At 42.7% G+C, this 21,351-nt stretch overlaps 1 protein-coding gene across 1 annotated transcript; it reads right to left on the reverse strand.

The window, feature by feature from the left end:
- Window positions 1–3,474: 3,474 nt before the first annotated feature.
- On the reverse strand, window positions 3,475–20,089 carry kank2 (KN motif and ankyrin repeat domains 2). Its single transcript, XM_023279618.3, has 13 exons — window positions 19,764–20,089; window positions 13,798–13,883; window positions 10,940–11,022; window positions 9,278–10,633; window positions 8,784–8,984; window positions 8,586–8,694; window positions 7,844–8,446; window positions 7,663–7,750; window positions 6,926–7,145; window positions 5,816–5,958; window positions 5,494–5,694; window positions 5,309–5,407; window positions 3,475–4,937 (listed from the first exon to the last, which is right to left on the reverse strand). Exons 3-13 carry the CDS (start codon window positions 10,974–10,976, stop codon window positions 4,881–4,883), a joined length of 3,114 nt encoding a protein of 1,037 aa, XP_023135386.2. The 5' UTR covers window positions 10,977–11,022; window positions 13,798–13,883; window positions 19,764–20,089; the 3' UTR covers window positions 3,475–4,880.
- Window positions 20,090–21,351: the final 1,262 nt, after the last annotated feature.

Here is a 21,351-nt window from a genome sequence, read left to right on the forward strand (position 1 = left end):
AATGTTCTACACTCTGGATGAGAGGGTGGACCCCTGCAGAGGAACACAGATAAGTGTTTTTGTAGTGTGTAGCTCAGCTGATATCTAGTGTTCGGATGCCACCTTATGTAACTGGGAGTACAAAGTGTGCTTCATTCATAGAAATATACTTTTTGTTTTCTTTTCTCTAGGTTCATCCTCAGTTGAATTAATTCCACACGAATTATTGTTTCCGGATGCCAAAAAACAAACGTGTTTGATTTTGTTAGCATTTAGACAATTACAGTTCTGGTTATTGTAACCATATGAGGGCTGTTCACTTTCTACTCTATTGAGTAGAAAATAATGTAAGAAAAATAAATCAACTTTTTGACACACACAATCAGAAAAGGTTGAATCAATGGGTCTGCATGAGAGAAAGAGAATCTCTGAAGAGAATAAGAAAATTTAAATTTTGATTGACTGGCAGTAGAGGAGGAAAGTATTCACATCCTTTACTTAAGTCAAAGTACTAATACCACACTGTAAAAATACTGTGTTACAAGTCGAAGTCCTGCTTTGAAAATATCATCTCAGTAAAAGTGTGTATCATCACAAAAAATGTTCTCAATGCAGTAAAACGTCCTCTGTGACTGATTATCATTAGATTATTGTTACTCGTGCAGTAAGGAAAAAGCAGGATTTTACTGTTGCAGCTGATTGAGGTGGAGCTTATTTCATTGGTAATATTTTTTTTTATTATGAATGAATGTGCTGATTATTTTTTGCATTAATTGATCAGAAATAGTTAAAAAAAAATACCACCACAAGTGCTCTAAAAAATTATCACAATAGTTGCCAATTTTGATTAATTACTAATCATTTTGAGCTGCACTCATATAAACTCACGTTAAGTTGATTCGTTTATCACAAAGCATCACATATATAAAGTTCTGCACATGTTTGATGTACAAGAAAGTAGCTGTCAAATGAATGTAGTGGAGTTAAAATAGAATATCTCCCTCTGAGAAGTAGGAACGTGGTACGAAAAGGCTCAAGTAAAGTACTTAAGTGCAGTACATGTATTTAGTTACTTTCTATCACTGTTGACTGGCAGGCCTCAGCTACATGTCATATTGTGTCATACGTAGTTCACAACAGCCCAGTTGTGATGCAAACTCTGTGTTATCACAGCGACTCCTCCCGAAGACAAGCAGCTGTCTGAGGAAACCAGATGCATCAGCGACTGTGTTTTTCTCAGAGATTGTGACCCGTGCAGTTTTGCTACACTGGTGCTCATAAAAATAGGTCAAATAAACACGGAGTCATTGCACTAGAAGGGAATCGGAACCCTCTCATGGAAAAGCTGGTTATTTTAGTTTTTCCTTGGCATGAAGTAGCATTTCAGACACTTCCAGAACCGCTGAAGTAGGCTCCATTTAAAAGGTTATCCATTATAACAGCTCTGTTGCAAGTGCTTAATTCTGCCAAATGAGTCAGCAGCTTGAGATGCTTCGCTTGTCACAGTCTTGTAGCTCAATTCTGCCTTTACCTAAAAGAAAAAAATAATAGCCTGGATTTAAAATGTTACTTGGGTAAAGGTATGTAGTGTAATTTAGGAAAATGTGCTTAAAGTACCACAGGAAAATGTCTATTGCGAACATTAAAAGCAGACTTTCACTTTAACAGTTGGTTGGAGTGGAGCTCATTTCTGTATAGAACTGCAGTTAATGGTTGTTTTCATTAATTGCTGATTCTAACAATCCAAATAAAGAGATAAAGCGATTTAAAGAGATTAAAAAAAAAAAACAAACATTAAAACTATTCTAATAATTAAAAAGAAAAGCAGCAAATTCTTACATTTATAAGTCTGGAACCGTCATACGTTTGTGGACAAAAATCTGAATTTGCGAAGTAACTAAAGCTGTCAGCTAAAGTAAAAAATGGTAAAAAGTACAATTTGTTCACATGTAATGCAGTAGAAGAATAAAGTGTCATGACGGGAAAAGATTCAAACAAAGTCCCTCAAACTTGTATAATACTGGGGTTAACCCTACCACATACACATCATCCTATTTCCCTGTAGAGTTTCCGTGAGAATCGAAATTATGCTGCCACAACAGCACCTGCAGTTATCTTCAAAAAAAGATGTTTGTTTTTAGATTTTACCTCTTACTTAACCAGCATTGTCACTGTTTTATTATAAAATAGCATTTTTTAAAAGTGTTTATTGCTTCTATCCCTCTGTCAGAATGAACTGTAAGTCATATTGTCAATATTACGTATACTTTAGTGTAGGAAAAATGTGGTGGGATGTCAGTAATGAGTACTCAAGGTCAAGAAGCATATCACTAAATTTGTGAATGATTTCTTGAAGGATTCTGTATCTGTTGAATGAATGAAAATGTTTTAGTGCAGGGGAATCAGTGCTGTACTTCCAGATCATATGTGGGAAGAATCTTTACATCCTTTTTTGTTGTTGTTGTTGCTGTTGCACTATCTAAGCTTATTTTAGACTGCATTTGTATGTACACTACCGTTCAAAAGTTTGAGGTCACCCAGACAATTTCATGTTTTCCATGAAAACTCACACTTTTATTCATGTGCTAACATAATACCACAAGTGTTTTCTAATCATCAATGAGCCTTTCAACACCATTAGCTAACACAATGTAGCATTAGAACACAGGAGCGATGGTTGCTGGAAATGTTCCTCTGTACCCCTATGGAGATATTCCATGAAAAATCAGTCTTTTCCAGCTAGAATAGTCATTTAGCACATTAACAATGTCTAGACTGGATTTATGATCCATTTAATGTTATCTTCATTGAAAAAAAAAATGTTTTTTTTTTTTTTTTTAAATTAAGGGCAAGTGACCCCAAACTTTTGAACGGTTGTGTACATATAGATTGGTGCTTCCTCTAGTTTGTGTTTGCATACAACAATCCTTGGTGGGTTGCATTTAACATGTGGATGATATGTATGTATAAGCTTCTGCGTATCAGTGTGTTTATATTGAGTTTTTGAATATTTTTTTTGTATTATTTATACATTCCTATTAAAAATGTGGCAATAAAATACTATTCAATATTCAAAAAATATTTACATCCAATATGAAATAAAAAAAGGGTCCCTACATGTACAATAAATGACTGTTTTAATAGTTTTGAGCTCTGTGATGATACTGGGAGGTGTTTAAATGAGTAAAATGTGCTTGCCTTGCTCGACACAAGGGACTGTGCAAAACGTACTCAACAGTTTGTGTTAGGACGCCCTCTAGTGGACATTCTCCAACAGGCATTGCCAATAACATGAATTTACAGCCCTCAAGTCTGTAAACACAAGACAAATACATTCTGCAGAAGTTTAAAAAAAATTTCCCCTCTTAGAGTCTTTGTTATTATCTAAATTATTATATTACAACATTCCCTCCTGTGAGGTACTGTTTTTTACCTTGTTTTACATCCCTGAATGGCAACTTACAGGCAAAAAAAACCCCTCCATTCCTGAGCAAATGCAATAGAAACATGTGGTCCACATTTATTAACTGCTTTCCAAAAATGCACAAATTCGAAGAGGAGACACACAATCTATAATTTTACAGAAACCATCATAAAACAAACTACAGAGCTGTGCGACTACATAAAGGAGTGAGCTTAAAAATTCTAAATGTATAAAAAGATAGGTAATTAAATTAAAAAAGGATTTGTAATTTTATAAAAAATTTAATTGCTCAAAAGTGAATATGAAATCTGTGAAAACATCTTTCAAAAAGTAATAGAAATTTTGACATCAATAGCCTATGCATTTTTGTTCAAGGAGTTAGATTTTAGGCATAATAATTACCAGTTTATATGGACATATATTATTTTAACATTCATATCTTACATGGCACGTCCTTTTAGGCCCCAAATCACTCACTTTCTGATTCCCTGACAAATCTTACTGGCTTCACCAGTGCTTTCAGTTGTTTCTCAACAACGTCTTGTTAAATCTGATAATGCACACAACAATACAAACATAGACACACTCTATTCTTTCCTTACAACCATCCAAAGCACCCTCATGTAGGAAAATACAAAGACCATAGTACCGTAGCCTTCGGAGAGTAATGGTGGTTTCTTTGCAGTGATACTAAAACGCCTGTGTTCATATTATCACCAAAACATCCAGTGTCACGGAGCTGATGATCTTTGGGTTGAATTTGGGAAACATGGTCACACATAACATTAATGTTCAGGCTAAAAAGGTGTAGTAAGTTAAGCATTGGCTGGGAATTGAAATTGTGATCCTCAGAGGTCCTGAATTAAGTCAGAATAAAAAAATCACTATCAAAAATACTCTAGAGTAAATAAATCCTGTGTATAAATACTGACATACTGTTGAAGTGGTGTCTTCTCTATTAGATTTTGTAGCACCAATGAGTTAGTTGATGCAAGGACACTTATCCATGAGAGGGGTGGCTTTTGTTATTCCAAATGATGGCGAGGGTCACACATAATGGTGCTACAGCTACTGTACAATGAAAACACATTGTTCTATTATGCATCTAATAGAAGATTGATATGAAATACAGCAAGAAATGTATGTAATAATGAACTGTATAATGACATTTTGGTGAACAGTTTTGACTTGTGCCACAAAAAACAGTGCTGACAACTGGATTAATGCAGGACTAGACTGACGGCTGTTAAATATTCGGAGCAGAAATCCGCGTTTTCAACCACCACTGAGATTAAAACTGCTGAGTACAAAGAGCAATGAATAACAATAGTGTTAGCTGTCATGTAATTATCTGCACACTATATTGTACTTAAATTATTTAGGGTGAAAACAAACACACAAACAAACTCAATGTTTCTCTTAATTACATGGATGAATAAACATCAGTGGAGTAGCTGTCTGGCTGCAGGGGTGGGGTTTATTTTGGTTCACCAGCAGGAGGAGAAGAACCCAGAAGAGGAGATTTAGGTGAAACCTAGACACAATATAGAAAAGATGTTACGGTTACGAATTTGTAGTGTGTTGCGGAGGTTAGCTGCCAACCCAAGCACATCCTATTCAGTTAGATTCACAGAATCATTAAGATGCAGGAAACATTATAGCAAATGTAAAAAAAAAATAAAAAAATCTTAAGGTTTTGCAAATACACTATTACATTACATCTACCTCTTCCTCAGTGTGTTCTCATACATTTTCCAGTTGAACCTCCTCTGCTTAACTATTCAATCTTTATTGAGGCAACTGGATAAACCAGTAAGCACGATCTTCTCTGACCGATTCCTTGGATTGTTAAATGTTGGTAGAAAAGCGCTACTCTATGACAAAAGTGTGTATTTAACTACTCACGGGTGAAGGAGGCTTCGCAAAGTTGAGGTGAGCGTACAAAAGCACGGCAATGTCGTTCTGACTGGCCTCCAGGGCGATGGACAGAGCAGTGCTGCCATCCTGTATGACACAATGGGACAGTTATGGTGAGATGATGAGTTTAGATGGGACTTCTTGTCATGAGAGGAAAGACCAGAGGTGCTTACATTATCGGTGAGAGTAGCATCGCAGCCAGGCACAGACAGAAGCTGACGCACTATGTCCACATGACCGTGTTCACAGGCACACATGAGCGCCGTGGAACCGTCATCATCGCGGATGTTGACTTGCGCCCCGCAGGAAAGCAGCGCCCGAACCATGTCCCCTCGACCGTGACTGACCGCGAGCATCAGCGCCGTCTGTCCGGCCTGCAGACACACATTAATCCAGATCTTATCAAGAGCCATTAACACTGCATTTGTATGCAGAAATCCCCGCTGTGTTGGCTGTTGAGTGTGTAGATGCAGTATTGAGCAGTAGAGGGCGCACCTGGCTGGCCTTGGCGTTGACGTCCCCCGTGCGCAGCAGCTGCAGGACAGTTTGAAGGTCACTGTCGGAGTGGAAGGCGGCCAGAGCTGTCAGCATGATGGCCGTGTAGCCCGCCTTGTTCTGCTTGTCAGCGTTACACAGGCCTGTCAGGTACAGAGGGCGATCAGTCTGACAGGTGATACAACAGCAGCACAAACAATGGCAGAGGGACGGATGAGACAGCAGGGTAGTAAAACCACGGTGTGAGATGCAGGGGGAGCCAGCGGGGAAGCTTTTAACCAAGACGTGAACTCCATCCAAAGCATGATTTATGAAATATGTGCAATAATATGTCATCTTTGCCATGTATTTTTTGTAATTTTGTATCTTAACCTTAGATCAAGTGTAAAATCTGGCTGTTTTTGATGTAATGCATGAAGGTGATTCAAGACCATTGAAGCTTGGCAGTGCAATATCATAAAACACTCACTTTAACAATTCACACCTCAAACATCAGAAAAAAAACAAACTGCCTTGATGCCAAGTGTAGTAAAACAAAACAGAAGTACAATCTGTGGTGCTGAAAGCGGGCAGTAGTGGCTACTTTTCATGTGTTATCTTGTTCTTTTTATTTATTCTTCATGCATAGGAACAATCAATAAATACATGAAGCTAAATCAAGGGTTTTTAAAACATTATCTGACATTTGTAACCAGAAAAAAGTGAAAAAAGTGCGCTGTGTGAAAAGTCATGGATTTTTTGAAAGATTTAACTGATATAGGACACAGCAGAAAAATGAATCAGAAGAAAAACACATCTTTGACTTTATTTTTCAAGCTGTGTAACATGAATTTTACTTCTTGTTGTACTGTCCTAAAAATTTTCAAGGTAAAATGCCATGTCTACTATGTCTAAATTAATATTAAATCCCATAAACTAAATGTAGGATTTTGTTTCAAGAATGCACAAATAAGGGAACATTTTGACTATTTCAGTAGATAATCCAAACAAATTATTTCCTTTACTATTATTTCAGCCTTGGTGATCTGGTACTCTCTCATTTATCTACAGATACACTCAGATATTTTGACACGAAAACACGTGTAACGCACACAGACACACACAGCTCACCGGTGTCCAGCAGAAGCTTCACTACGGGGAAGTTGGAGTGAGACACGGTGTAGTGGAGCGCTGTATTGCCATTGCCGTCTGCCATGTTGATCACAAACTCCAGCAGCTGAGGGGAGATTGAGGCGAAGGTGTCCATATAGGCCTTGACAACTGCCGTGTTGGCTGCTTTGTGACAGGAGACACGCAACCACTCCTGCAGCACAGCGGTGTAGGCTGCCCTCTGAGATCAGACACAATGAGGACGCTTCAGACAAATAAACACCCGACAGACTGCTGGAAAAATGCAACAGCTCAGCTACGTACAGTATAGCAAAAGCAAAAATGAAAGGGGGTTTGTTGGGAACCAAACCTCTGGAGAAGCACATGCAAAAATGCTGTTTCCTGTTCCTGTATTTATAAAAATGATGAAATAACGTTTAAAAAAAAAAAAAAAAAAACATGGGTCAGGAGGTGACTTTCCAGGGCAGCAAACTCCTTTCTATCACAAAAGCTAAAACTTTCTTTACTACATTTTAGATTGCAAGCCACAAGCTCAAAAATTACATAATGAAAACCCTTAGTTACAGTCAGGGCAGTGATGCTCTGAAAATGACTTTGAGGAGCTGTATTAACTTGCTTTGCTTGTAGTTGTCAAAGTGATTGCTTTAAAAGAGCCACTTAGTGGGTTTCCTAGAAAGACAAAACAGCAGAGAGTGGATTATCCTGTTTAAATAAAGTGAGTTAGAGTCAGCACGTACCGCTCCTTGCTGGCTGAAGGCATTGGTTTCCCCCAGGGCTTTCTGCAGGGTATATAAAGCTGACATGAGGCCGTCGCTCAGCTCCAGTCTGTGACAGACAAAAGGACAACTTCAGGTGCTGTTGCTCACACAGAGTCAAACCCTCACAGACAGACTGTCTGTAAGCTATGTGAATACTTACCTGACTTGTTTGGAAGCTGTCACGGCAGCGTCGTTCGAAGGACTTTCAGCTGCTGGCTTGGACTCCGACTGACTGGTGGGGACAGGTGTTTCTGACTGGACGGTGTATTGCTGCTTGGTAATTTCAGTGGTTTTAGTGACACATGGCGATGAAGAACAGGTGAGTGACGTTTCAGTGCTCGATGATACAGAGGTGCTCTCCTGGGTGTGCTTTTCTGATGATTGTTCGACAGTCTCTTTAGAGGCAGAATCATATGTGGGGCACGAGGGAGTCGAGGAGGGGTCTGATGCTGGTGGTTGTGAGGCACATTGTTGCACAGCAGTGTCTGCCGCTGGTGAATGGGGCACTTGGTCGTGCAGTTTTGCGTCTACGGTTGCAGCCTGGCTGGGACTGTGTGAGTCTGGAATGGCAGCTGGCAGCGGGACGGCAGTTTGCTGAGGTACACCGGTGTTTTCTGGTGGCTGGGAGGCCTTGTTGAGGGCTGTCTGCTGGTGCTGGACCGTAGATTCTGGTAGTTTTTCTCTGGCTTCGTGATATTCGCTGGAGTCACTTCCCTCGTCTGAGCTCTCGCTGCTGCTGTCGTCTGATGATGTGGACTCATAGCTGCACGACAAGAACACCTTTCACTGTTAAACAGATCCCTAACTTCTCAACTCACACTTCTTTTATCAGGGAGGACATATAACTGGACTTTTTCTGATAAAAAACAGTTCATTTCTGCTCAGCAGTGACTGACACTCACCCTCCATTGACTCCGATGAACTGTAAGTTTTTCTTCATCGAGGGCGAGCCTGGTTCACCTTCTGCTTTCCGCTTCATTATGGATCTCAGAGAGGACTGTGGAGATGAGGCTAAAAAAGACACGAGATCATGCATACAGCAGGAACGTGATGTGGATTTAACAAGTTAGAACAATGGTCAAAGAGTTTATTCCACGTACCTGCCTTCGATAAACCCTCTTGTGACTCATTGGTTGTATGCAGGTGTGTCTCTTCTTCTTTAGAATGCATCAAACCAATCTGATTACCGGATGCTACAGCGATGGCAGGATTAGCTACAGGTACCGAGGTGGACAGGCCGCTCTTCAGGACATCACGCACCTGTTTGGAGCTGACTGCAATTGGCAACTCAACTGGAGAATCTGAAAGACAGAAGGAAGACTTTTCAATCTTAAATAGTCCAATTTTGCATCGAGGAATATGACAAATGAATGTTAAAATACACACACAATCTGATGCAATCCGGTTCAGTAGGAAAGCAATAAAGCCTGGCTTATTATCAGAGATTTCACTATCTGCCATTGTTTACAGGCTGCAGTTAGTGGTGGTGTTGTATTAGAAGTTAAACTGAGAGATTATATGGAACAAATACAGAATATTAAATTAAGCTGTTAACTCAGCATCCTTGGTGCTAAACTACCAACAGAACTCAGACCTTCAGGTTGTCCTTTGTGGTGGCCCTCCACGACTCCTACAACTGGCTGAGGAGTGGGGGAGCTGCAGGTCTCTGCTCGGAGCCGTGTGCCCACCTCCACCACAGTAGGCTGCTCCAGTGTGTAAACCTGGATTCCCACAGTTCTCTGTTCCCTCTGTTGTGGCTGCTGTGTGAAGCTGACTAGAGTGTGCAGGCTGCAGCCTTGTGGCTCCTGCCAGCCCAAGCTGGTCGCCATGACTGGGTGCTCTGCCTGAGGCCCCTTCTGTAATGCTGCAACTTGCTGTTGTTGCAGCTCCTGCATTGTTCTCTTTAGCTGGCCCTCAAGTTGACCCACTTGATCTTTCAGAGCCTCCGTCTCGGGCAGCAGCCCCAGGTCCTTCTCCCGAACCCAGACTCCCACATGACAACTGCCTATTGAGTCCTCTGGTCCCACTCCGATGGTGCGCACTTCACATTTCGCATCTGGTCGTGCTCCACCTACGATCACCGTGTCCTCAATCTCACATCCTGAGTCTTGCTTGGAGCCTTCAGGTGTGGTGGGAGACAGTGGCCCTGCTGGTTTGTTGCTGCTCTTAGCTCCAGTGCTCGCTTCTTCTTCTGGGATGTCGATGTAGAGCTCCCCTCGAGAACGACCCCGGCTGAAACCCAGAGTGTGACCCAAGAACTTCTGGCTCTTCAGCTGCACGCTGAGCTGCCGTTTCTCCTCCTGCAGCACAGATATTTTAACCTGCAGCACAGGGATGGTCTTCACCTGCTCCTCCAGCTCCCTTATCTTTCTGAGGGCTGCAGCCATCTGCTCCCTGACATGTTGCAAGTGGGCAGGCGTTGGAGTCACTGGGGTGGACAGGCCAGAACTCATAGGGGTGAAGGATCCACCTCCACCATGTGCCCGGTTGAAACTGTGTGCACTGCTGAGGGAGGTGTTGGAGCCAGCTACACTGCTGTGCATGCTACCCAGGTTGGAGAATCTCCGTCCTTCTTTCTCCTCTTCCAGCTTCCTGCGGGCATCTAACAGGGTCTTCTCCACCCGGGCAGTGCTAAAACTCGGTCTCTGTGACGTGTGGTAGCCAGGAGCACAGTAAGAGTAGGAGGAATGGCGACTGTCCATACTGGTGTTGGAGCACAGAGACTCTGTGGAGGTCCACCACGAGCCAGCGTAGCCATAGCCGCGGGGCAGGGAGCCATAGCGTGGCCGCCGCTGGATAGGCACCTTCTTGATAGTGTTCCCCTTCTCGATGTCATTAACATATTTGAGGAAGTCTAGGTCCAGACGGTAGCCATAGGGGGTCTCCACTGAGTAGGGCGCCTCCTGTTCTTTGGTGTGCAGGGAAGGAGGAGCAGGCGGGTTGAGTTTCCCTGCGGGGGAAGGAAATCAACTTTAAACAAACGGAAATCTGCGTCTAATCTCGGTCTCAGACTTTAAAAAACAGCATCAGCTCTGAGCTACTGTGTATTTATGTATGAAGTCTGAAACAATCGCCAAATTAGGCGCTAAGTGGAATGGTGCAGTCCACTATGGCCTGACCTCGTAGGAGCTACGTCAATTACACAGCATTATTGTTAAATTACATGCTAGTTGTTTGACACTTTGAATCCTAACAAAATGAATTACTTATCTTAACTTGAGGATGAAATCCTTAGTAAGAAAAACAATGGCTGTACCTGGGAAGCCGGGGTCCATATGCAGCACCTGAGCCATAATGAGTCTGTGGCTGCTTTCCAAACAGTCACACGCAAACTCTCACCTGCATCAAGAAAGAGAAGCACACTCAATATATTTCAAAAGAACAAAAACTCCTGCACAGCTGTCTACGTCCAACAGAAGCCTAACAAGGTCAGTGTTTATATTATGTTTAAGACGGAGCCCATCACTGAATATGCTTGGAAGTGTTATTTTTGACCCTACTGTTTTTTTTGTATGGTGGCCAGAAATAGCTTTACTGTTTCTTACACTACGTCATCCTCCTGCCTCCATCCCTAATTTTATCCCCTCATTTCTCGGAGCGTACGAGGGTCACAGTCGATTGTGTGTTTGTTTCTGTTCATAGCGTCAGAGAAGAGGAGTTACAGGGGAAAGTTTCCTGGCAGCTTATTCCAGGACAGAGATTTGCCAGTTGCAGCCTTATTAGGAATCATCTGCTCGCGCTAACTTCGCCTCTCAATTTAGAGTTTACAGACACTCTCTCCTCCTCTTTCTCTCCCTCACTTTCTTTTTGTCTTTCATCTCCGGCTTCTTCTCTATTTGTCCTTTTCTTTATGCTTTTCTGCTTCTTTCGCCTCCTCTCTGCGTCAGCTGACGATCAGGAGGTTTCAGCTGGTCTCTCTCTTTTTTCTCTCCATGCTGACTTGCTTTTTACTCCAACACAAAAAAACACAGTGAATTTCTGAAAACTCTATGTATCAACAAGAGACGAGAGATTGTGCCGTCTCCTACCACAGAGAGCAACACCGTAGAGCCCCCAATGCCAATGCCTCTGAGTTTGTGTCTACTTGGAAAAGATTAACTTTCTAGGTCATCACTTTTGTGGGAACTAGGGATGTAATGTTTAAGCCATCCGCAGCATTAGCCAGTTGAACATCATTATATTACTGCGGCTTTAAGGAGCTCAGATCAAAAGTTTGCACGGCAAACCTCAACTTTGTTTCTTAGTGCTACTCAATTTGCTGCAGTTTAAGGCTATTTTTCGTTTCTTTTTCCGAGTCCTTCTTCTCTAAGTGGAGCCCTTTCTCTCTTCCGCCCCCCCCCTCTCTCTCCTATCTCGTGACCCTAGCCAGTGGTTGCTCGTTTGTGAAAAGTAGGACACTTGGAAACACTGATTAAGTTGACTTGGTATTTTTGAAGTGCTGTTGTCAGTTTAATTTCTTGGTGCGATTCCTCTTATCATGCACCCTTTCATCGCCCTTTCATACCAAGATTGCCACACGCTGGAAATACTGCATGCATGCATATACAGCCTTATTTTAACACTGGCAGAATTTAAAACACTCATTGCCCCATGGTGGGGAGAAATGATCACACTGGTAGAATTCATTTTATAGGGCACCGACAGCAAGCCAACTATCTTTCAGCTTACACAAGAGGAATTTATCAGATGTCCCAGATATACATATTTAGCCCGCCTTACATGACTGCTAAACATAGGACATTATAGAAAAAATATCTCATATAATGTCATGAAGCATTAAAAAAGAAGAATTTTGGCTCGCTGCCTGAATCCTACAGTCTGAGTGTCTGTTTATCTCCAGTTTAAGTGTTACGCTGATAATGTGCTGCATGTTATATACAGTGTAGTCTGACTACATGTGTGAGAAAGTGAGCGCAGGACAGAGAAAAGAGGGAGTGGTTGGAGACAGTAGTGTGAGAGAAACTGAGCATGAGAGTCTGTCTCCAGGAGGGTGGAGGACAGCGCCGACAGGGGACAGTTGATGAGATATAATTAGAGTCTGCAGTTTAGCAACCAAACATCCCAGCCCGGCAGACACCGAGGCTGTCCACTCGATTTCTCTCAGAATCACAGTTTTTCTAATCCTTCAAGCCATATCTTCAAACTCGCATTATTCACCGCTTCGACTCCCTCATCCCTCACCGCTTCCCTCATTCCTCCCACGAAACCCCCTTCAAAATGCCCACGCCGTCGGGCCTCCCCTCCACATCTGCTTTTCCAACAGTGGCTCACTGGGTGTTTTCAGATGTGTTAGCATGTGTGTACCCCGAGCGTGTGGAGAGGTTGACTTTCCTCCCTCTCTTTCTCGGATCTCTAACAGAGTTCCTTTGAGATGACATCTGAACAGAAACCAGTGTTCCCCCCTTTCTCCAGCGCCATACTACCATTCTTCAGACTCACTCTCCCTGCCCAGCCTCATCCAGGACAAATGCCTCCATTACACCCCCTCCTCCTACCTCCATATACAGCTGCATACCATACTAAAGGAAGTTAACATCGCCTGGTCTACTCCCTCCATTCCCTGCTATTAAGATTAAGACAGCCCTCGGGGGGTAAGATGCAGGTCATCCAGCACAAATTGCACGTCTGTGGTATGTCCTGTAAGATGTCACGTGAGTAACCGCATTATGCCCGGACTACATCGTCCTCTCGCACTCTTTTGTGCACGCGAGGAGCTTTAAGTTTATTCATTTTACTTGCATCGCATCTGGATGAAGGCTTGAAAAACTGGGCTTGATTTACAGCATATATAAACATTCTTGTGTCTTTGAGGATTGAGACCACCCTGAGGAGTAATTTAAAAATGCCAGGCTTCATTTCAAGGTCAGCTATCCCAAAGTTTATCAAACTCATTGCTTCCATTCATTGAGTCACCTTATTATTATTGCCATTACAAAGGATTAAACCTCAGTATTGCAAAGTTAGAAATACCGCTCTTTCCACCACCCAGGGAAGATCTTCGTGGATTTTTCCACTGCTTTACTGACTCTCAGCCTTTGGTGATTGCTATTTTGCCTCGAAGCTTGGGAATGGTTTGTGAATTAGGAAAAGAGGGATTTATTTTCCGCTTCATACCAGCTGCTTGCGCCGCGAGGACGGGATCTCTCCTCCCCAGGCTCCTTGCTCTCCCTTCCTTTTTTTTGCCCTCTTACAGTCAGCACCTGTGAGAAAAAAAAGAATAAAAGAAATTGAACTTTGGCTGTCACTATTTTTGACTCATGAAAAATGAAAATAAAGGAAACGGTCATCAGTAGAAACCCCATTAAAGGTGTGCTGCTCTGCTGACACGGAGATAAAAACAGACTTATGACAGGTTACAAAAGAGTGGCCCCTGTGAGACTATAAACACAGGTTGCAAAGGCAGAAAAAACATTCCAAAACATTCCGGCGGTTTTGAGTGACATCGGATGAGAACAATATACCCCCACGAGATCCCAATTGCGATTTGACCTCCTTGTAGTGAAACCTGGATGAAGCCTGATCCATGTAGAATATAAGTGCTCCTCTCCCAGCTTTTCAGAAACACCCCATTCCTGACTCTCCTGCTCATGGCACTCTAATCAATTCAAGGCTGGGAGCGGGAGCCTCCCTGCCATGTGATTGGGCAATCTGTTCTGTTTTCTTGCTTCTGTGACTAACACTCAAATCCAGTGGCATAGCCACACACACACATACACACACACCCTCCAGTTCAGTGGGAAAAGCCTTCACCTGCAAAGATCACCTAAGGCTAGGCAGAGTTCAGGATTATTACAATGCATTTCCTTCACGGACAACACAGACATAACTACTGCGTCTGCTGATTGTCATACTTTGGCTACAGCAGCTCAGACTCAGGCAGCTGTGCAGCTGCAGTCGACATTTTGTCTGAAGGTCTCGCAGGCCTAAAAAACACCGATGGGTGACCTTTTGCAAAAATATCATAACAAGACACGCTGTTGTTCGGCCCATTGTTTCAGAGTGTTGTCATGCCAATACCACAGACGGTGGAGGGGTAGAGGGGTGTGGGGGGGAGAGAAACAGATCTTTTAGACTGGAACGACAGCCAAATCACAAAGAGCCATTCATTCAGGCCCTAAGTTCCACAGCTGGTTCTAATAGAATGCAAGGAGGGGCATCTCAGAGAGAGAGAGACAGAGAGAAACAGTATGTGCATGAGTGTGTGGTGAGGAAATTTGCCTCAAAACAAACAAACTGTTGATGAAGTGCTGTTATGGACCCACACACTGACAGAAAGTGGAAATACAAGAAGCGGGACTTGCTTTAAGTGAGTGGTGTTGAGATGTAGAAGCCCCCAACGCTGCGAAGCTGGAAAAACTGTCCATCTGTGCTGAAGACACTGAAGGAACCACATGTTTCTGATACATATTAACTTGTATATTTCTGCCAAAAGCTACTTTCAGCTATAGCATCAAAGACAATGAACTCTGTAGAGCATGTAGTTATAACCCTGTGTTGGTGCAGATGGCAAATATTTGAGAAAGACAAATACCAAACATTACAGAGGAGAAAAACTGAGCTCCCATCGACTCCCACACAATACAGATGAAAACACACAGATCCCCCCCGAGCCGCTGTGACACACCAACACTGTCCGAAGCCCGAAGACTCCCACAGATCAACAAACACAGCTGTGGCTATTAAGTTGATTTATTCAGGTAGGTTCACAGATGATGCGAAAGGCAAATGATTTAGCGGTTTTTAATTCGTCTGTGAAATTTTTGTGCAACTGACTGATGACAAAAGTCACTTTTCTGTAATGTCAGACTGCCAGCGCATTGCTGGTTCACATGCCAACTTTCATCACACCACGCTAATTGGTGTTGCGAAACAGAGATGATAATTTGAGGTCTGATGAAGAAAGGGTTACAGGAAAGGGAGCTTCAATCTCTCTATTCCCCAAGGACGCAGAAACAACCCAGTCACTTCCTCCCAGCCCAGGAGAAAGAGTAACAAGTAGGGGGAGAAAAGAAGAAAAGGAGCAGGGGTTTGGAAAGGCAGAAAGCAGAGGAGAGCAGTACAGTATGTGAGGAGAAAGCGGGGCAGAAAGAGTGAGAATGTGAGGAAAGACAGGCAAAACTGTGAGAGGAGGAGGGGGGAATAAAAACGAAATGCTGCTGAGAGTTTTAAATGGAAACTTCTCAAATGAGAAGAACATGCCTGTTCTCAGATTTGGACTCCACCAGTATGAATCACTGCAAATCCTGCTGCTGACACCAGAGTGAGTCTGCTGCTGTTAATGCAGGAAGAATATGAAAAAGAGAAGGCTACAAGTGCTCCTGACAATGAGTGCATAAAGTTTCAAAGGACCTTTCCTCATAATCTGAAATGTCTCCGCCTAGAAGATTAGCATCATTTGTGCATTCCTCTCCTAAAAATACACTTAAATTAGAGAATCCCTGTGACAAACAACACTTTGTCAAACTAAATAAGGCATATTGTTGTTCAGAGTTGTTTTTCCTCTGAGGAACAAGCCGCAAAGACCTTAATATAGATGTGCAGAAGACTCTTAAATGTTACATAAAGATCACAACAGGAGACATGGCTGTTGATGTATCTGCTAAAACTTCTTTGTCCTCCTCTTCACTCTGCAGCACAGATGGCTTCATTCAGCCAACTGGTCCTGAATGAATAATAAATTAGAAAAATTATAACAAATCTCTCTGCTGAAGAGCTAAAGAATACTAAATGCAGGAGCAACAAGGGCTATTTGTCGCCGAGCATGATGTGGCTGAACGGTGTACGTCACTGCTCGACAGAGAGGGCCTCACCAAGTGTAACGAGGCCAGATGATCTCATCTTAACATGGTAATACAGTGTGTTCCAGTGCTGCTGGTGTGACATGTGGTTTTTGACTAATATGGGCTTTAAACTCCGGACAGTGAAATCATAGCCCAATGAGATGTCACCTCCAGGACTCCCTGCCCTAAAGGAAGAAAAAGCACTGTTTTTTACATTAAGGAGTAGTGGTATGGAGGAGCAGACGGAGCTGGATCGGAGCAGTCTGGTGCTATAGCAAGAGTACGGCCAAAAGGAGGGGCTGGCCAGCTCACATTACTCCTGGAACAGGAGCAGAGTAAACACCCGTCAGTCTGCTATTGGTCATTGTGCTGACCTCCAACAGGAAACTGAGCAAGGGTGGGGCTGAGCGGCAAGGAGCGGCACCGGAAAAAAAGACACACACACACACACACAAAAAAAAATGGCATTTGGGAGAAAATTCCTGAGCAGTTGTGGAGGTGGGGAATAAGACTGATGCCGAGCAGAAGCAGACCCGCTCTGATCTGAAGGGAAACTGCAGTGTCTGGAGGGGAGGAAGATGAAGTCCAGACGGCAGTAAGAAGGGTGGTGGAGAGCTGGTCAAACAGAGTTGGGGTTAAAAGATCAGGTCAGCTGTGTGTTGTGGTACTGAGCGGACGGCACCGCAAAGCAGAGGAAGCAATCTCACTGAAGTGCCGATGTAGTCAAGTGGTTCCCTCTCAGGGATCTTATCAATTACTTCCTTATTTAGTGAGAGCTGTTGATCAAAAGACTCTGTGGACATAAAGACAATGGAACGGGCCTAGAAAACATCTGCTGTGCTGTCTATTCCAACATGTTTATGAGGTTTACTGGACAGAAGAGTCCAGCAGGCTTTTCTGGGTGATTAATGTATTAAAGGAGATCAGTCAGATTATTCAGGAGGATAATGAATTACTGTCCCCAGTACTTCAAAAGCCCAATTTTGACCATATGTCCACTGCAAACATTACTACACTGGATCTCTAATCAGTGGAGTTAAGTAGGAACTTAATAATGAACTTTATGTTCATCCCTACCTTATAAACTAATCGAACTCTTGTGCAAAAACATCTTGTTTAACTGTCAGTAAAACTACAGTGTAATGACATGCAACATTTCTGTGCGTTTTGGAGACAGGAAAATATGGACTGAATATTTGGGTGCTCATTTTCGATTTAAATGGTGCAAACAAAATAAAAACAAACAATACTTGGCTGCCTGTCTGCAAACTGGAAAAACCCCACTAAGAACATTATAGAGCTTTATATCCAGCAATAAGAGACGCAATTAGTGCAGATTATTTGTTTAAACCGAACAGATAAGTCATTACGCAGGAAGATTGTTGGGAAAAGCTAATCTGTGGTGCCCCCCTTGACAGCGACAGACAGTCTCACAGGTTCAGGGTGTAATTTCATTAGCCGCGCTAAACCGTTTAAATGCCCAGCGTGTGGCCTAGTGTGCAAATGGGGTTTATAGCCCTGCATTCCATTATCGCACCCCTGAGTCCGACCACTGTAATGAGACAATCACATTCCTGATTGGGGAAAAAAATACTGAAGGAAACTCCAGATGCAGACAAACCTGACCATAGTTCCTATAACTGCAGTCTAGGGGGACTCCCAGGGGCCTCTAATGGGATTCCTAGAGCTCCCGAGGCCAACCAGGAAGAGAGAGTTTAGATTCAATATTACCCTAATGCTCACATGACGAGGAAATATTCAGTTGTCAGTATATTTTGCCAACTCAGCCACAACTGAAGCAGAAAATTGAAGTTTACGAACCATTGTGGAGAGGTGCTGATTTGACTTTATGCTCATTCTGTAGGCTGTACTCGTGGTTCTGTTGTAAACAAGGGTAAACAACAAATTGGAGCCACAGATTACTACCCTACCCAACGTGAATGACAAGACAGTGATGGCCGTAATGCCATGCAGCTGCCACAAGCTGGTAGGTGATTTAATACAGCCAGTAACCCATTACACAACAGCAGACAGTGGTGTATTGTATGTTGTAGTGTAACAGGCCGATGACTACACCCCCACATCCTGCCAAGTTCTGCATGTCCTACATGAAAACAACATCTAATGTGTTTACTGGTGAATCAGGACAACAGGCCACACAGATCATATCTTAATAAACACATTATAGAATCACAGATACTATTAGGCTGCATATTCTGGGGGAAACCCTTAATTTGTGCGTTTTACCAATTATTTCAGGAATCAATGAGTCAAAATGTATGGAAATGGGGGTCAATTAAGTTGTCATACAGTGTTCACCGTCCACCTGCCCTGCTGATATACAGATCCATCAGATCTCATCCACACACACAAACTCTCCTCAGAGACCACTGACCAGCCATAGCAGCAAATCTAAAGGGGAAGAAGCGGCAAAAAACGGAAAGCTGATGAACATCTGGAAGTAATGAAAAGTTGATGCGGACCCACCCTCTCCCCTGAGTCCCTACAGTCTTCACTGAGCTCCTTGGATCTTTAATGAAATTTATAAAAACTGGTTAGATCTCTGCAACAGATCATGCGTAAAGCATGTGGAAAAGTTTCATAAGAAGAAAGAAAACGCACAGGAATGTGTCGCTGATTTGGAAATGGTGTTTTGAAACTGGAATATGTAGTTTCTGCAAAAAGGAGAAGGAGACAAAGTTGAGGCGGCGTGGAGAAAAAACCCCTCTCTCAACGAGTCCTCTAACGCAACAGAGCATATGTAATGGCTTTTACAGCGAGAGGCTCCAGTATGGAAAACGCACAGCTTTTCTGGAGGAAACGTAAAGAAACAGGAGGTCAGTGCAAACTTTCATTATAAGAAACGCAGTTAAAGCTCCAATATATGTGTTATTATTATGTATACATGTTATTATAGGGATTTGTCATTAACGGCGCTCCTCTGCGCCGCGCAGCGCCTCCAATGATGCTCCGAACAAAAAGACACGCACTGGAGGAGCGAGCAGGAGACTCACTGCAACATTCCTCTAAACGGAGTAAAATACTCATGTGGAATTAGAAAACCTATTTAGTCAGAAGAATAGGCAGAAAAAGGTGACTATAAGTGAAGCTGGGGTGGGTTTGCTTGGAGGAAAAGGGACCCGTTACTTCGGAGAAAGAGGACCCGGGGAATGGGCAGGACCGACGCTTCACAAAAGACTCGTGCGCCTCGTTTTAAAGCGCTTTAAAAAACACAGTTTGACAACGAGAGAATGGGACAGTTTTCAAACAGAGGAAATAGAACTTATTTGCGGCTCTTACCTGCCCTCTGGAAATCCTTTCAGCCGCCTCGGCCCGGGAGCGCTCACTGACAGAGAGACAAAAACACCGCAGCCAAGATGCTCCGCCGCGCCTCCTCCCCTCTTCTTAAAGGGCCCGCAGCCACGAGGCCGAGCAGCGGGCACGTCCACGGCGCTGAGCCCGTCTGCTCACAGGGCTGGCTCTGCAATCATCTGAAAGACCCTTTTTAACTTTAAGTTCTAACATAATCATCAACCTTCAGTGACTTAAAAGACGTGTCTGTGCAGATTTCCATCCAACTAGGTGATAGTGCTTCTCAGTAAAAACCAGCTGGACTTTTTGTTTTGTTTTTTCTCATTCCTAAATAGACAGTGCCTATAAAAAATTATTCATCCTATTAGATGTTTTTCCGTTCGGTGCTTTTCAGCATTCAGTCATGAACAATTCAATTGGCTTTTCCCCACAGTAATTTAAAAAAAGATTCTTTCGTGTCAAAGTGAAAATATATTTCAGTGGGAGTAAGTGATTGCCTAAGTGACCACCCTCTTAAAGTGACTCCTGCATCAACTCAGGTACAGCCAACGTCATTGGAGCATAAAGACACCGGTATCTGGAAGGTCCAGTCACTACTGAATCAATAGTTCTTACTTTAAAACGCCACGAAGACAAAAGAGCACATAGGACAAAGTTTTTTGACGGGCATATGTCAAGTGATAAATACAAGAACATTTCAAGTCACTAAATCTCCTATATAGTTCAGTTAAATCCATCATTATGTAATGGAACAATATGGCACACGTGTAGATGTACCTGGAGCAGGTTGTCCTCATAAACTGAGTGACTATGGAAGAAAGACACAAGTGATGGAGGCCACCCAGACACCTATGACTCCTGAAGCTGCTGAAATAGGAGACTATGTACATAACTTGTAGCCCGTTCTTCAAGAAACAGTACTCATTTTGTGTAATGGAAACCTGCCAGAGTAATTTAAGCTATTATTGTATTATTACATACAGACAGGTGACACATTACAGGAAAAATCTGAACCCTTGACCCCTACAGTGAGGGAATACAATACGAAATTGTTCTTAATCCAGTGAATGAAGAAAAATATTGTCCGTTGGGTGTGAGGGGTCACTGAATGGTTTGTAAGAAAGGGATTGAGTCAATCAGTAGATCTCAATCCAAATGAAAACCTGTGGGAGATTTTGTACCTACATATTAAACAGTGCTCTCGACTTCCATCATCAAAGCACCATATTAAGAGCGTTTCTTTTGGAAGAGTGGTGTTCCATTCTTGCATTAACGTTTGAAGAGCCTTGGAGGGTCAAAGCCGAGCAATGATGAAGCTGTTCTGATGGAGCGTTGTGGCCAAATAACTAACACATTTTATGTTGGTATTTCATTAGTCACCTGCCTGTATATGCAGCATGGATGTTGCCCATGTTGAATTTAAAGCTAGTTTTAAATGCTTTATATCCAGATTCAGAGTCGGTGCTATAACAAAGGTAAAGTTCATAAACTAAGCATGTAGTTTCCATGTCAACACTTCTGGTATCTATAGTTTTCAAAAGAATATAGTGAAGCAAAAAGTATTACTGTATAAGAA

The sequence above is a fragment of the Amphiprion ocellaris genome, chromosome 19 (assembly GCF_022539595.1).
Source record: "Amphiprion ocellaris isolate individual 3 ecotype Okinawa chromosome 19, ASM2253959v1, whole genome shotgun sequence".
Taxonomy (NCBI): domain Eukaryota; kingdom Metazoa; phylum Chordata; class Actinopteri; family Pomacentridae; genus Amphiprion; species Amphiprion ocellaris.